Source organism: Anopheles nili, chromosome 3, assembly GCF_943737925.1.
Source record: "Anopheles nili chromosome 3, idAnoNiliSN_F5_01, whole genome shotgun sequence".
NCBI classification, from domain to species: Eukaryota; Metazoa; Arthropoda; class Insecta; order Diptera; family Culicidae; genus Anopheles; species Anopheles nili.
In genome coordinates, this window is record NC_071292.1 from 16,975,558 (window position 1) to 16,993,603 (window position 18,046).

General features: G+C 49.4%; 1 protein-coding gene across 1 annotated transcript; it reads right to left on the minus strand.

Annotated features, from left to right (window-relative positions):
* Positions 1 to 597: 597 nt before the first annotated feature.
* Positions 598 to 1,864, minus strand: LOC128725469 (probable GDP-L-fucose synthase). Its single transcript, XM_053819218.1, has 4 exons — positions 1,737 to 1,864; positions 1,373 to 1,616; positions 1,073 to 1,297; positions 598 to 999 (listed from the first exon to the last, which is right to left on the minus strand). Exons 1-4 carry the CDS (start codon positions 1,862 to 1,864, stop codon positions 625 to 627), a joined length of 972 nt encoding a protein of 323 aa, XP_053675193.1. The 3' UTR covers positions 598 to 624.
* Between the last annotated feature and the right edge of the window lie 16,182 nt (positions 1,865 to 18,046).

An 18,046-nucleotide genomic window follows, 5' to 3' on the forward strand; every position in this document is an offset into this window, starting at 1 on the left:
ACGAAAATTTTTCGCTAAGTACCAGGAGAGCATGCGAAAACAAATCATTTGAAAGAACGCAGTCAGTGGCTGCATCGCGCGCAAAAAATTTCATTCGAAAGAATGCAGCCAAAATTTGTGAAATGTTTCACGCTTGAAATATTTCATTTTGATCAGCGCCATCTATGAGTGAAAAGTTGCACTAAATTTTCTCTTTACCGTAATTAGCGCCATCTATTGTTTGAAAGTGGAACCACCAAACGCGGTTGAAATGTTTCATGAAATTGAAAAGTTGCAGCCACTGGTTGCGGTCTTTCATATGGACGAAATTTTTTGGCTGCTGGTTGCGTTCTTTCGAATGATTTGTTTTCGCATGCTCTCCTGTTACTTGGCGAAAAATTTTCGCTGTTTTGCCTATGCCAATTTCGGGTAGTTTTTGAACCTCATTTTTTTATGTTTTTTTATTTAGCATGCTGATGTGTATTCGCATTAGCTAAGCATGTTCTTTGCGATCCCACCTATTTGCAATATTGTAAACTTCGGAGTTGAGAAGAAACCGAGCCAAACGAACTAATTAACAATAAAAGATAGTATTTTGATGTCGTTTTCGTGGTTTATTTTCTGCCTATAATATACATTTCGTATTCACTTTCTCGCACGTTCGTAGTTTTCGATATACCACTGGACAGTTTCCTTGATAGCGACATCGAAGTCCGTAAACTGGAATTGCGGCAGGTGCTGGCGAAGTTTCGCATTCGAGGCCGTCTTCTTGAACTGGCCGTCGGCTTTGGTGGTGTCAAACTTCAGCTTGCCTTTAAATTCAAACGCTTTAGCGAGCGATTCAGCTAGCTGCGCAATCGACACCTCGGCGGATTCATCGACGGAAAGGACGATCGGTTCGACGCTGTCGTAGTGGCGCAGAACCCAGATGAACAGCTTGGCCAGATCCAGCGAATATATGAACTGCCGCAGTGGCTTTCCGGTTCCGTATACGGAAAATACCTTCTCTTCTTGAGGTTGCTGATGAATGAAAGATATAAGAACGGTAAGAATTACACCGCCTACAATCATACGCTTGTAACGGCATACTCACGTCGGTATTATTAACAAACATAAGCTCGTGCAAACGATGGATCATCCCGGGAATGACGTGGCTTACACCCGGCACGAAATTATCATTCGGTCCAAACACGTTACAAGGCACTACGGAAGTAAACATGTCACCGTACTGTTGATTGTAGGCTCGATTCAGGACATCGATCATACGCTTTGCGTAACTGTAGCCAAAATTAGAATCGTGCGGCGGTCCATTATGAATCTAAACAAAACAAAGAACGTCAAGAGTTTTTGAAATGCATGTATATCTTCCTCTCGGATATCCTTCGTCACTCACCATGGTCTCGTCTATAGGATAGGATGTTTTATCGGGGAATATACACGTCGATAGGCACGATACGACTTTTTTCACTTTTAGCTCGTGGCTCAGCAGCAGAATGTTGTCGTTGATTGACATGTTCTTCCGTAGAAAATCCAGATTGTTGCTCATGTTGTGGAATAACCCTCCAACCATTGCTGCCAGATGGACCACGTGGGTTGGTTGATGTTTTAGAAACATTTGTCGTGTCGCCGCTAGATCACTGAAAATTGAAAAATATTCAATGAAATATTTCACAATCTAATACAACCATGTTTAAAATGCTCTTTGTAACAAAAACTATAGCTCAGTGCATTTCCGATGAAAGAAGGTAAACACTTACGTTAGATCCGCATCTTTAGAGCCCACGAAAATCCATTGTTCATCAAGAGGCTTTTCTTTGTTGATCACGGATTCGATGGCTTTACCGATAAGGCCTGTTCCACCGGTAACTAGAACCATTTTATCCATTTTAACGACGGACCGTTCAGTTCTCGAGAAATCTGTTTATATTAAATAGGGTATACGTAGCAGTACATGCACCGCGCCAGCATGGCAATTAGCGACAACCAATAAAGTGCGACTAGTTTTCTGATCACTTGATGATTTATTTCGCAATAGCTTGAACCATAATATTGAATCAGGGAACGTTTAAAGCTATAACTATTTGTCACTATCATATAGGGCACAAGTTATGCATTAAAAACACTTTAATTAATAAGTTTATCGTACGTTCCTCTTATCATTGAACTAGCGCATTGTACGTAAACACACAACATGATAATGTCAAACGATAAACGTCACAATAATTATAACATAGCGTGGCGATGTTTTTTAAAGCTTTAATTTCATTTGAAAAACATTCATCTTTGAGCAGTTATCTTGTTCTTAAATTGTCTTGAATTGCAAGCATAAATTTAATAATCTTTATTTGATTACATTAAATGCTAAATTTAAGAGTTTGCGGTGTCTTTCGACTCTGTGTTATTGTCCGTAATTCGAACGATTCAAACAGAATATGTTGTACCGAATGCCGAATACCGTTTGATTCGACTTCGAACATTTATTAGCTAGTATACGAACCAGCTCAAAGGGTGAAATTGAAACGGTTTCAACCCTTATTTTCAAGGATCAAATAAATGGTGCCATTTGTTCTTCAACGGTATTAAAATGAAATTAAATGTGCTAAATATTAAGGACTACTCAACAAATCAAGCAACATACATTGATCACATACAAATGTTATCTATGCTAAGCTGGTGTTGTGTTTTGATTATCAATGATTTGAATTCAACAGAAAATAATCCATAGAATACCATCTGTTATTAACCTCATGGAATGCTGGTTTATAAACCAACGGTCGTCTCCAAATAAGCGTATACCAATGCCATGACATTCGACGTGCTTCACTTATGATTCGCGGGGAAAAATACCCTTCACATCATTTTCCTCTCGAACCTATCAACCTCACTTACCCCCGCTTTGAGTGCAGACATCTTCGACATCTGCAAGACTGACGACAATGAGCCCGGGTGACATTATTGCTGATCTTCGATCCCGCACACCGTAAGGCCGCGCGCATGCATACAGTTCGCATTAATGAGCGCCAACCAGCCATTTCCAACGCGGCAAGTACGCCTCAGCCACGGTTCAACGATCGAACGACTCGACCGAACAACTCGCGAGTCGAGATTAAGGTACTCACGGTGCGGACCTCGCATTGTTATTGCGTTCATATTTCAGGATAGTTACCGCCGCGGTCGCGCGAAGTGTGAAACGAAATGGAACCAACCGATTCCCTCCCCCCGGGAGGTCCATTTGGGGTCGGAAGCAGAGGACACTATGAGGGGGATGGAGCGACAATCAATTTCCTGGCCCGGTGGTAACCGCGGTGCGGTAGACTGAAGCCGGTGGCGTACCCTGAAATGTCCTAATAAGCCGCTCAGGGACATGTAAATAACACCTTCCTGCAGAGACACGAGAAGGGGCGAGCGCCAGCCGTCCGATTTATGCACCTCACCCAGCCAAGGATCCGGTGGTCCGCGATGTCCATCGAGCGTGATTTACTTGGCGCTAGCGAAAGGCCGGCACGGTCGCGAGTAATAACGCTTTACCAGATAAGAGCCCAGCCTACACACGAGCGAGGAGCGTGGAAGGCGGAAAAAGAGCGGCTAAAAGTTGATCCGCCAGCTGCTAAGTGAGCGTGGCCGGAGCAAATATGGCAACGGTGAGACCTGCCCCGGGTCGGGTCCTTCCCTGGGGAGGTGCTTTTAATGGAAAGTGAATAAGCGACCGCGATCGAGGACCACTTCTGGAGCAATGGAAGGAACAACACCTTGGCGACAGTTGATCTAGACGGCAGAACACCCGAAACGGGCCATCGGTCTCAGTTGGCCTAGACGGAGCGAGCCGATTAACAAATAATCAGCATTAATAACAATGGTTTCCGAGCTGAAACATCATCCAAGCGATCGTTCGGGGGCAACCCTGCCACGTGGTGGTGCGTACGCGCGTTAAATAAAAGCGTAATTTATGCCTTCATTCTTCGGCCAGGATCTTCTTGGGCAGGGCGAAAGAAAGACGAATAGAAGAGGACACCGAGGGCCGGCTGCGCAAAGTGAGCGCTGAATTTATGACGGGATTGGTGGGGATGTAAAATGCGTTTTGATTATGATTTGAATGGGTGCTAAATTTCAATTTCTGTCCTGTTTTTTGCCTCACTCCGGTAATTCAATTACCGCACGAGCTCCAGGACATGCAGAATGCGAGGCAAGAGACGAGAACTTTCCACTTTCCCGGTTGGCTCCCGTATAGAAAGTGCCTGTAAGTGTGTGTATGTGTGCATTTCCGAAGAGGCCGCAGAAAGCTTTGTCACCGGCACAGGGTGACCAGAACGGCCAGCAACACAAGAACCTCTTCGAGACCCTCCACAGCGCGCTGCTTAATCGGGTGAGTGATGAGGGAATTTGTATTTATTAACGCAGACCGCGTTCTAGGATCCTAGCACCAGTCGGGCGAGTGGTCGCGCCCATGAATCATTTACGGGTCCCGTTGACAGGGTGACCGGTTTGATGATGCTTCTTTTACCGAGTCGGCTAAGCCTGGGCTGGGCTGGAGCTTCAGCTCACCATTCGTGCGAATATCTCACTTTATGGGTTTGGGTCGATTTATGGGCCGTGGGCGCGAACACACAAACGCGCTCGTCCCCGGATGCGCCATCTTTGCGCCATTCGGATCATTTCCTCCACACCATGGCACGGCCGCACGGCGAGTTGGGTGGTGAAGTGTGATTTAATTAAACGAACCGATGTTAAACGTGACACGCCTGGTCATGGTGGCCGTGTATGGTTGCATTTATAGGCCTTTTAAACGACGTCCAGCTATGGAATGGTGTCTAGTTGGGGAGGGTGTGGTTGTGGCTATAGAGAGTCCATTATCTTTCGGGGTTTAACAAACGCCATATGGTCTCGTGTGGCAGTTGGGCGCATTTTCTGTCGAAAGGTATGATTTTTTCTCCATCGAGTCAAATTTACATCCACAAGCAATTACGGGTTGTCTTCTCGACGGTGATGTACGCAATATTCACGCCACCAGTGACAGTGAGACTGGGACTTGCGTTTAATCCGTTGCTCCCGTCGAAGGCTCGAATTCCGGCAACTGGCCAACTTTCGAAACCTTGAGGCAGCAATTCCACTCGAACGGGGAGGCAGAAAAATCCCGAGACGACGCCACCAAATGACGATTGATGGCGCAACGGATACGGCACGCTCCTTCGAATCTAACGATTGATTTCGCCATCTCCACTTACCGATCACGTAACGATCGGTCTGTTCAAGGATCGCACCGGGCAGGCTGGGAAGCGGAGAAACAAACAACAACCGCAACCAAATAAAGCCCACTAAAGTCCCGAAATGAAGGCCGGTTTCAGGGAGATGGATGAGTGAAATAATTTAGCCTGTGAATGGAGAATTGTAGAAATCGCATCCGAGCAGAGCGATCTGGCCCGTCCATTGTCATCCGTCAGGCGCGTTCGAGCGTGTGTTTCCCTTCGGTTTCATGAAGCTGCTACATTTGTGTTTCACTCTTGTGGGTTTTAGAGGAGGGTCTGATTTATTTTTTACTTTCAATTCGATTGCACAGACCGTGCCCGAGGGGTTTTTTGGCCCAACCGATGCCATTCCAATCGGTGCGGCGATCTGCAACGTGGGTGCATCGGTTGGGCCCGTTTCGCAATCGGTGAAATGAAGCCAGGGAAAATAAGACCCAGCGAATCGGGGAATCCACTCCTCGAGTGCCAGCCCCCAAGAGCGGATGAGATTAGCAACCTTACTGATCGGTTGGGCGATCCTTACTTGGGGATGATCGCGTGACCCGAGCGTCATAAATATCGTCGTTCCGGGGGAAGCACGCCGGAATGGGCTCGAATTTTCCTTCCCAGTGCCGCTGGCTGGCGTACTTTCGCTTTCGCCAACCAGGTTAGTGAGAATAGAAGAAGTGGAATGAAACGCGAGAGAGATGAAGAGAAAAAAAGGCACACCGTTCGTCTAGGGATGGAATCTATTTCAAGGCGATGGCTTTCTCGGTGGCGTGATTCATTCGCGACCGGGATGAAGATCGACAATACCTTTTGCTGCTGCCGGGTTTTGCCTTTTGGCCGGTGCGAGGCTTCGTCATCATATTTCACCGGTGGCATGGAGGGTTCCGGCGCCATTTGCCGGGTGGGTTGCGGAAACGGCGTGATGACGAGAATGATGACAGCAACGTCTCGATGGCGATAACGCGTACCGGTAACCGAGAGTGCTAGAGATGCCGCTGCGGGTTGGTTGAAAAGTTAGGTATCTAGGTACAAAGAAGCTCTGAAAGCTCGCATTAAGATAGTTAAAACTAGAACTCCGCTTGTGGGCTGCTTTGGTTGGAATTTATACACGTTCGTTTGTAAATAACAGCGTCGTCAATCAGCGAAACAACTACCAAGTGTCAAAAATGACATGTTGATCCTTCTTTTTCGCTCAACTCAACTCTCCCCAAAGGCAAAGATCGACAGTAAAAAGGATGCTAAATAGATGTTTGTCCATTTGCGCATAATTTACTGTTTGAATGGCATCCATCGGGGGTGGAAATTATCGTTTAACCCCTCGACATCGAACGCCTCCTTTCCGGCCAGGCGGATGAAGCTTGTCCCGTTTCACTTTCGCACCGGTAGTGAAAGTTGCCGCACAACGGGACGGATTACCGGGTCGCCTTTTTTGCGATGAAATATGATTGGCAGGACAGAACGGCCCCATTCCGTCCGCACCGTGAAGCTGCTCGTCCATTCGTCCTTCTCCTTAGCCCGTCGACTGTGACATTTACGTACATCCCGCGGGCGAGGAATCGGAGAAATCGATCGCCGGCAAAGGCATTAAACCCGCACCGCACGGTGGCCGCCTCGGGCTGGCACTGGAACGGGAGAAAAACAATCATCCCGGTTTATGATCCGTACCGAACCGTGTTCCGGAACGACCTCTCGATGCTAATGGTTTGGCCAAGACCCGGCAGCTACCTGTTGGTGGCGGCCAGGACGACAACGATGACGACGCTACCCGCGGTCGCGTCGTAAATCAAATCTTTTAAATGTTATTATCGTAAATTAGACTTAAATGTGGCGGCTCGCGGTCGTGCCGCGTCGTTTGGCCGCTTATCAGCAGGTTTTGAAGGTTCCGCAGTTCTGGAGAGGCTCACCGGACGACGTGTCCGGCGAATGTCCGGGCGGTCCACCCGCAGGTCTGGTGGGCCATGTGGAATATTTAATGGGGCGCACGCGGGACGTCCCGCTGAGTCGTCGGTGGCCACAAGCGTTCGCCAACGGTGGCCTCAGTTGGGCTGGGTGGAAACCGTTTCGCACAAATCCTCACTCCGAAACCGTGCCAACGATGGTTGGCTGATGGCGGCGACACACTTCAAAGGAGCGGCTACCGCGAGCCACCGGACGGGTGGGCCGAAAAAAAGGGCCCAAACTCACCCCTTTTTTCCCGTCGGCACACGGGGCGAGAAGCTTTGAAATATGATGTCCGAAAAATTCGTTGACCTACAACGGTGCGGTGGAATAAATTTTCCACCGATGGGCCGTTCGTTCTTTCTCGCCCACCCCCAAACGAACGGAGGTCGGGCTTTGTGTGCCACCGTCCTGGCGGGCGCGCGTGAGTTGATTTTCTAAGAGCGGGCGTTCGTTTGATTTATGGCTGGATGCAGCTCATTTTCGGCCGCTCATTACGAGCACGAGGCGTTTGGATGAGGTTTGGTTGGGAAGGAAGCGGTTTGGAGCGAGCTTGGACAACCAGAAACTGTTGTCACCGAGGTCGTGTTAGTGTGCCAAATGTGTGCGTTGCAATGGCATTCGTGTAAGCTCGCGGAAAAGGGCCTCCAAACTTCCCACCGATCGTCGGTGGTGATGCGCTTTTAATTGTTTTTGTGTTCTTAGCCGTTTGTTTTACGCATGCGAGCAGCGACGTGTCATGCTGCGTAAGATGTGAGAGGAATAAAGATGAATATGGTTAAATGTGGTGAGTGTTTTAATATTCTAATGCATTTGTTTCAAATTTATGGTGTCGTGAAATTTATTAACTCACTTTGACCCCCATTTACGTCAATTAGTTGCTCATTTTGTTGATTAAGTACTGCTAGTCAGAGCAAACTTTTGCAATCCGTACCTGATTCGTCGTGATCGCGGTTCGAAGCCTATTATCAGCTACATCCATCGGTTAAACGAAAATCTGATTATAGATCTTGTAATTTTTCGCTGACCTGAATAAAGTTTCGCGCTTCTAACGACGCGAAAAACGAACGAGCCCAAAAGAACTGTTAGAAAAAAGATAAAGTTGTGTGACAAAAGCACATTAAATTAACCACCGATTTGCACCTTACTGTGCTTGTTTCTCAATTGCAAAAAATACAACACACCAAATGAAGCTCGATTGATTCCGTTGATACGAATCAAACCTCGCTTTTACCAAGTGGTTTCGCGAGGCCCCAACCTAACGAGATGCTGATTACATCCGGCTGGGAACGCAGCTCGATCGATCGTAGCGATCAGCGATCAGCGATCACGATCGATCTCGCGTACCAAACCCTGCCTGCGATGCTGCTGCGCTCAAAGGGCAACAATAAAATAGTCAACCGCCTCACCACCCTGTTCGGGGCTGCTAAAGCCCCTCTGTTGGAACCACCGAACCGATGATACGCTCCGCTGTCAAGCGTTTCATTGTAATCAGATGATTTAATGGGCAACTTGCCGTTTGGCCACGGCGACGAACGAGAGCAAATTGAACAACCGTGGAGTCCTTCGGCGTCGCCTTTGGGGGAACTTGGACGACTTGGTGTAGAACCGGTACTAATCCTACGCCAGGAACAGATTGATTGCCATCAAAAAATACGACACATCAAGATTTGTGTTTCGATTCTTGCTCTCTCGGTTGTTCCATTCTTTCCTGTCCGGAGTTGGGCATCCAAATTCTCGTCCTCAGCTCCCCGGTGTCACTGGCAGGGGTAGATTCGTGTGCGCGTTATGCTACGCCTGGGAGTAGTTTTATTTTACTAGCCTTTTTCCCTCACCCGGGTATCCCAACTGGACGGGCTGGACCCTGCTATGGATCGTGTGACGCGATCGGTGCGGCAAAAGTACAAACGACTGCGAACGATTCTATCGTTTTGTATCTAGCGTGTTCACAGATTTAATCTGTTCTGTTCTGGGCGCTCGGGAACGAATCGAACACGTTTGCTGTCGGTGCTGGAGCTTTTCGCGCAGCGCCTCACGAACGCTGGGTCGATTTATGTCGATGAGCTTTAGCGGCATCGGCCACTTCGAGCTCAACGTTCTTTCCTTTTGGGGGAAAGTGAAAATGGCGTTGGACATCACGGGAACGGGAAACTAATAGGTATTTGATGTCAAAATACACTTTGCTTTAATTTAGGCGAAAGCTTTATGCCGATCCGGTTCCGTTTAGAGCAACTTAGAAACAAAACATAAATTAGCCCCCTTAATCGTCACCTTCCCTGAAACCAGGTGCCTGGTGGGAGGCCGCGAAAATGGTGCCTCTAGCTTGAAGGGGATTCAGCGAATCGTTTAAAATTCGATCACACAACAGCACAACATGTCACCGGTGATCGTTTTATGATGCAGATGTCTTTGCAGATCGTTAGCGCGAAAGGTGGGCCTCCGTGGTTGGTCCTTTTTCAGCTGGTTTGCTCTTTACCTGTGTTTTTGATACGCTTAATTCATCACAAGCGTTCCTCGGGTGACGCCAAGACCGAAGTCGATCCTTGCACAGCCCTGGAAAGCCGCGAACCCCCCGAGGGGGCAACCGGGATGGGCCAGAAACATGTAGCCCATAATTATGGCCTATCGATCGAAATCGATCGCCCCGGCGTGGTCCGGCCTCGGACCCCGGGCAGATTATCTGCACTCCCGGGGACCGGTTTCATAATTTACAGCCCCATAACATCCCGAAACTGTCCGCCAACTGTCCATCAACCCGGTTGCGGTGGAAGTGCGCGTCAGTCGTCGATGTTCCCTGCGCGATCGTGGGGTTTTTGTTTCGTTTTTTATTTCATTTTTCGGATGTTGTATTTTATTCGCCGCTGCAAAAGAGATTGATGACCACGGGACCGGCTCGGACGCTTGGTGAGGGTGTAGAATGTCGGGTAACATCGACCGGACGCTTATCGGGGCCGATCAACGCCGGAAGCAATCCGCGATCGACAGCGCTAGCACCGTGAGTTCTGGAGAAACATTAATGCGAAGGACTCGGGTTCACGGAGCGGAGAGTTTCCTGCTATCTGATATCCGTTCGGGCAGCATTTGTAGCCGGCTACCGGCCAAGGACTTCCAGGAGCCTGCGAGCAGCGTAAGTAGCGTAATGTACCGGCGGTGATAAGAAACAGGCGACGCGTCCACTTTCGAGCGCTGCTTTGAGGCAAAATTATAAACATCAACCCCGAGCCCACGAAGAATAATTCTTGCATGGCACATCTTTTTGAAGAGTTTTCCAGTTTTACCTCCGTTGGGTGGCCGTGCGCAGCTGGTGTGTATTCCTGGGGCGATGGATGCATATCAAACGACGAATTTTTCCCTTTTTCCACAGTGCTCGCTTAATGGCGGTGGAAAAATTACCAGCTCCAGTTGCCGGGCTCAAGTCCTTACGGAGGATCAGTTTTTTGTTATCGAAAATAATAACGTTCCACAGTTTAAATGTTCGCTCTTGGCCATTTTCAGAATGGAGTTTTGATATTTTGCTCTGTTTTTTCCCTCACTACCGAGCATTTTTCAACCGCCATCCGTCCCCGGAAGCGTTTTACGCGGCGTTGCAACGTATCTCTGCCAAATTCGGCATATCGATGCACATTTATCTATCGCGATGGGAGGTTGTTGTATTCAGGATGTTTTGGGTTGATTGCCGGTTGAGATGGCCATCGACACCGATTGTCGATCGCGAAATTGTTCATATTGTCCTTGGTGCGGCCAAAGAGAATATATCATTTTGGATCGATGTTTTGGAAGTATCCTTTAAGAAGCTTCTCAATTCTGTAGACGACTGCATTTCGATCGTTTATGGTCGAAAATTATAGCACTAGCACATGGAGCAGTTTTGATGGCAAAGACTAACGACCCACACGATGATTATAATAATTGACGATCTTACACCGCGGCTCAAACAGGCGTCCATTCTTTATTGTTAACATCATAACGCGTTACCGAGAATAGTCCCAAAATACGTATTTTGCAAAGCAGTGAAAATGTGACCGGGCACTAAAAGCGAACCAAACGCCCATTAAGGGAAAGCATCTTAATCGAACCGAAACCGCAGGCTCAATGCCACCGCCGCTCAATCGATTCCGTTCGTTCAACGGCAACGCACGCGCCTTTTAAAGTATCCGAAAGTAAAGCGAGTGTCAAAAAAACACACAGTCCACTCGAGCAGAGCAAACGCAAGACGGGGGAATGAAAATCGAAAACAGACGAACGAAAAAAAAACACAGTCCAACTAGGGACCCCGTAGGTACGGGCGAGTACCTCATCACCCAAGCGGCTGACGGTGACGAGGACGAAGGCCCAAAGTGTCCCGAAATGTCCGAAACCGTCGTCGTACTGCGTGATTTATCGATGCAATTTATAAATGGACACATGTATGAAGCCGTACACGTCGCCCCGAACCTCGCGGGGCTTAGCCTTCAGGGCCAGGTTTTCAGCGAGCCCGGCCAGTCGGAGATAAGCTGGCATAGGGAGGAAACCCGCTTCAGGTCGTCTCCGGGGGCGTAGGGGAGAGTCGGGAAAGAACGGTAGGACGCGAGGGGCCACCTCCATGTGGCCCTGGACGCCCTGGTGCACTTGGACCGTCGAGGGCGGTCCGCGCATGGCATTAAGTACCCGGGGCGATTATATAATATTCACAAACACAGCTCGATTTTATTTATCCACACACGACGCACAAGGGGGAAAAATGTGGGAGAAAAGCTATTTATCTTGCTGCCGTTGTTTCAACCGCCCCATGCCCAGCCGACCGGCTGTCTGTGTGCTTTTTCCTCCTTTTAATCATTTGCTTCCCCTTCAATGCGACATCGCACCCAAAATCCGTCGCGCGCGCGGGACCGAATCCGGGGGTTCGTCGCTTTCGCCATCGATGCTGTCTCTTGTTCCTGGGGATCGGCCGTTTCGCGCAATCTGGTGGCAGATGGTAAGACCGCGTGTGACCGCACATTGTTTGTGTGTGTGTATGTGTGCAAGCACACGCATTCGATCGACCGTGACGCGGTGTGGTCCGAACGGTTCGTGCGCTCGGGTACGATCGAATCGATGTGACAGATAAATTCGATCGCCGGGTGGCAAAGTGACAAACCGGCGCGTAATCGTTTTATCAAGATTTTACGCTCCGGAACGAGCCGCAACCACCCCGATCTGCCGTGCGCCATGGCCATGCCATGGCGGCGGGTGTCTTTCGGTGATAAAGTGATTCCCATTTAGGAACGGTTCTCGATCATATCGTAATCAGATTTGTGCGTCCGGAACGTTTCGCGGCCGCTTTCGTCGTCGTCGTCGTTGTCGCACGCACAGAACGCCACAGTGTCCGGATGTTTTCTCTCACACACTCTCTCTTTCTCTCTCTTTCTATCACGCGAGCTTTCAAGAGACCCTCCCTGGGCTAAGCTGGGAAAAATATTCGTCTCTCGACGATCCATCCCGCGTTTACCGAAAGGAATGTTTCGTCGCCCCTTCGATCGCAGAGAAGAGCGACGGTCAAAGGATTTTGGATGGTTTGTTTTAGTGCTTACATTATTTACCGTCACCTCAAGGCGGGCGGCTCATTGTGTCCGAACCGTCGCGTCGTTTCATTCATATGCGCTGAAATTAATTCGTTTATAATTGTCGCAATGGATCTTCGGTACGGGTTTTATTTTGATCGCAATCGAGCGACCTCGGCAGCGAGCAAGGCTTAAGCCGAACCAATCGTGATGCGATCGGACCGGACGAGCGGGTAAGGAGCTCGCATTAATCATGCCACTATCAGGTCTCGATCGAGCCTGCATTCTTCCCATCGTCTGCGTTGGTGTGGGAAGGAATCGATCGAGCTACTCAAGCAGGATTGGATTGATGCTGGAGAAGCAGCTTCGCAAACCGATGTCAAAGTTTTAAAAATAATCAAAAACAAAGAGAAAACAGAAAGCCTGCTAGGGTGCGGTGACGTTCGAGGGGAAATACAGCTGTTCGGCGAGCTAATTCTGATGTAATACACTTGCTCGTTGGTAGGCGCGCTTCGACCTGTTTGCCTGACACTCCAAGCCAGTCAATCAGCCAAGTTGCCACTTGGTGAACTGGCTCGAACAGGACGCTCACGGGCCTCGAGCAGGGGAATTTCATTTGTTCCTATTTGTTCGCGCTACTTTCGCGCGCTTCCCTGGACTAGTGCCCGTGCCCAGGTTTTCCGCGCACTTCACCAAGCACCGGCGAACGAGATGATGAATGATCGACAGGCACCGATCGGGTTGCCGAGCGATCGCTTTTTATGGCAGGCAGTATTTTCCACCGTTCGCGCTAAACGTCGCACGGTACCGCTTACGGGAGGAGGATCCTGCGAAAACCGTTTATTGTCACTTCGCAGCCTATTTTAGATATTTCACAGAATCACACACTGGAACCGGACGCACATAATGACGCGAAAAGGAAGGGAATCTGTACAGCAGCTGGTAGAAGGAATGAAAAAAGCCGGCTAGAAAGCAAAAACACGCGTCAAGAAAATTAAAACAGGATTGAGGCAGCGCATGACACTCGGAAGGCTCGGGAAAAAAGCAGCATCCCTCTAGTCCATTTTCACCATTTCCACCGGACGTTTGCCCGTGTGTGATCGTGCGGAAAACGCCCGAGAATGCCGCCGTATGTCTCCGTGCCCGTCAGCCCATTCGCAACCGGGACCGAAATGTTGAAAATTTCATTAGAAGTAATTACCCCGGGCCCTCGTGGTCAATCAGCCAGCCGGACGAGCTTCTCACACTTGTTGATTGCGCTTAGAAATCCGCGTATACATCTTCCCCGGTGGTTTTTCACCGTTCGATTGCGGACCACCGTCTATCCCGTTTGGTGAACGCTCTAATAGCATGGAAGGTTTTCCTCACAATCGGCCATTGTGTCCCCCGGTGCTGACAGCTGAAAGGGCCTGCAAGACTGTGAACGCATAGCGGAGAGGCATGAGAGTAAGCACCCCTGTTTCATAGCAGCATAGTTTTCCCTCGCATGATAGCACACCCATCATAGGCCATCATTATCAGCCGGACATTCTGCAATCCAGCTGGGTCCTCAGCCATCCCGAGGCACCAGATGAGGCTTCCCATACGTGCGACAATTCCCTATCGCACCGTGAATCGCACCGCCAGTGCGGTTCGTCGTTTTGCAATCGTTGAAATCTTGCCTTTACGTTGCCGAGCACTGGCCGTAGCTAGCTAGCCATCCATCTGGGCTGGGTTTCGCGTTTCCGCTTCGTGCCTGCGACGCTAAATGAAATATAGATATGTGCTTTAATTATGAAATATTTTCCTATACAGTGGAGCTTGATTAAAACCTGTTGCTGGCTGGCCCGTTCTGTGGCGCACGGCTTGTACGCATGGGCCCGTATTGTTGCGCCCGTGCGCAGCTGCCACAATCGCGTTCGGCAATGCGACGGGGCTGTGAAAATGTGCCTTTAATTATTTCTCGCTGGTTGCGATTCCGGGAATCGCTCCTCTCGCAACCGGCATCGGCTTTGTGTGCCATTTGATCCGCTCGCTCGGGATGCTGCAAGTGCCCGGTGGAACAGACGCTTCTATGTGAACGACCGACACGGCATACATACTGATGAGTGCTCTAGGCGATCGTAAGCTTGATAAATATTCATGCCGTGATAAGTATGGGTGAATTTGGTCTGGTGTGGATTACAATGTAACAGGTTAACTAGTTGTAATCAACGCTAGAGTCTTAATTACAACGAATAATTCTCTCATATGTATCCACTATCGGGATTGTAACGACAGTGTTTTGAAGAAGAAAAACTAGCACCTCATTTTAAAAGTTGTGATAACGCTAATGAAAGAGTGTCACATTCGTTCTTAGAGCTGCGATCCCACTGAGGGTGTCAGAAAAAAAGTGGAAAGAAATCGCACAGAGGTGCTGACCAACAATGCGGCATATTTTCACATTCAATTCGCGGGCTCTAATTAAATCAGTTCAGGCCACGTCCCGGACACCTGCCGGTGTTGGTTTTAGGAAATCGGCCAAACCGGAGTGGCCCAGCTTCATAAGGTTCGCCCGATCGACGCAGAAGGCCGGCGACATTCTCCGCGCGGAAGCACGCGTGGTGAAAATGACATCGCACCTGTTACGCCTGGTTCGGATCATTCCATGCGTACGCCAATGCCAGCAAATGGCAAATGGAACGACGCATGCCAGCTAGTTATGGTTACGCTGTGGACGTGTCATGTCTCACAGCCGAGTGAACTGGGGGAGCGAAAGCTGCGACAAAAAAAAACGTTATAATTTCAACACTTTCCATGATCGGTCCGGTCCATGCAGTAGGGAATGTCTGGGCAGTGGGCTGCATTATTTATAAGTAATTCAATGCCATCCGACTGCCGTCTGCTCTGAATGCATTTTTATCACCCAACCGGAGCCGAAGGTGTGCCGAAGGTATGACGAGAACTGTTATTTAGTCTTATTTATGGGCCAGACGGGACGATCCGATCCATAATGCTTATGCTCAACGTGTGTGTACATTTTTGCTCAGCCAACGCCCGAGTAATTTAGCAAAGAATTTCGCGATTCAAACTGGCGATCCATCCTAGGAAAGGCGCACTTGAGTGTTGCTAATTGCAGTACAAGAAGCCACCTGACTATCTTCACCCGGGTGTTTCAGCTGGAGAGTTAAATCCCAACATCAAAGCGACGAACCCGATCGTGGTGTTTTCTTAGCTCGCGGACGGCGTCAAACATGCGCTCTCGAAAATTTAGCAGCCTCGAGAAGCACACGGCCGGTGCTCGCTCCCGGCCTTTTGATCCGTGGCATTCCGGCTCGCGGGTTGAGATTTTGTTCCTTCGGCTTTCGCTTGCTCCCCCACACCCCACGAAACCCGTATCGAAGCCGATAGAATCAACCGAATCGCCCAATCGATCGCTTGTTTGCATAATCAGCTCATAAATTATGATCGTGTCATTACAAATTGCAACTATTCGGGACCGTGCGCGGAATGAGGACCGTGATCGCATCGAAAGGCGACCGAACGGCAAATGCCAAAATGGGTGGAAAATCGTGACACGGTACTAGGGACGAGGTGGCTTCGTAGGGTTTGGTTTGCAAATAAGAGGCTGAAGGGGTTGAGTGGAAAAACACACACACTCACACACAGACATCGACCGACCGATCGCTCAAAACGAAGCAAAAATGCCGCACCATAGCCCTCGACGAACGGATAGCATCGGTTATGATTTCACCGCTGCTAGAGTTCCTGATCGTGGTCGTGGCGGCCTACGAGGGTGACTACTTTGATTCGCCAAGTTTGCAGGAAAAGGTTCGAGTGGGAAAGAGCACCAACTAGACGCAGATCGCGCCGCTGGAATCCCGTTCAGGTTGCGGCCTTTTTGGGGTGATTTGGGGCGGAAGCCCAGCTTTGGGGTTGCGCCGAGTGAACTATGGCCAGTATGCGGTCCCGAACAGATCCGCTGTTTGTTTTTCCGATGGCCCGATGGGGAAGGACCGATATGCCGCTGGTGGATGACGGATCGCGCGCGCGATCGGAGGCTAAATGAGCCTCGAGTGAGGTGCGGTCGCCTACCAAATTGCTTCATCAAGCGCAGCAGGGATGGGCTCACCGGTTCGGGTGCGGTGCCTTTGAAGGTGGCTTTTTCGGCGGAACCTAGGCAGCTCTGGACTTATACATTGTCGTTGTGGAGTCAAACAGCGCCGAAGCGCAAAACCGGCGACGCATAATTGCATAACGAATGGTGGGGTTTTGGATTGAAAAATTAATTCAATTTCGATGTTTGTTATGGGCTTTCTATTCATGTTTTCGTCCATGTGTCTCATCCAAGCTCCTGCTCAGATGAGCGGAAGAAAGAGATAGAGAAAATGGCATGCAAAATCCTTCCACCAAACGGCCAGTTTCTTCATAACATTTCTACAAGACTACGTCATTAGTGCGGCCTGTTTTGAAAGCATTTCTTAACAATTTTTATGTTAATACCGTATCAGGCGCAACATGCGTCAGCAGGTTTTGAAAAAGATTGCTGCTGAATGATTCATGGCCCCCACTTGCCGGATGCGTAATGTGCGATTTTTGTCGAAATATTTTCCAGAACCAATCCCCAAACGCGCTGCAAATGGTGCCTGATTTGTAAGCTAAAGATGTCCGCCTGCGCGCAACATAGTAGCCGCATGACGAACTTACCGAATTCCAGCGAAAAATTGTCATCCACACAGCGACATTATCGCTCACAAGTTCGCCCTCTCCTGTCTCTTCAAGTCCACACGCTTCCCCTTAACCCGCGAGCTGGCCCTTGCATTTCCGGTACAAAAATGTGATAGCAATTTTGAGGAATCAATTATTTGACCTCGACATTGCCGAACGACCTGCCCAGTGGCCCATCGTTCGGTCGGTCGCAATGCGGTTTTATCGTGGCTTACAACCGTACACCCATGTCAGCGCCAGCATTCCGGCGCGCTTCGCCCTTAGAGCCGCTCCGGTTGGCCCCGGCCGTCCCTTTTTTGGACACGCTGGCCCCCGGGCTCTAGATATAGACCTCACGCCGCCCAGACATGGTTCCGCCCGATAATAAACGCACCCGTGAATGTAATTGCGATGGTTGGAAGCGAGTCAAGAAGGAAAAAAAAGAAAAAGCTTAACCAAAACCCCCACCGATCGGGCTGGAAGTTATGCGAGTGTGGAGACAGACCGGAATGCTCACTACCCGTGGCCCTCCAAAGGATCGCGCCGGTGGCGAATGGGCTCGTGGACTCGCTCTGAAATGACACGCCACGAAAAAGGACCGCAATGAATACGAACATGAATGGACAGGGGCAGGGCAATGGCAGCGAAACAAAAAAAAAACCCGCACTCGAGAGATAAGAAAACGGACCCGCACGGCGGCATGTTCGGAATCGA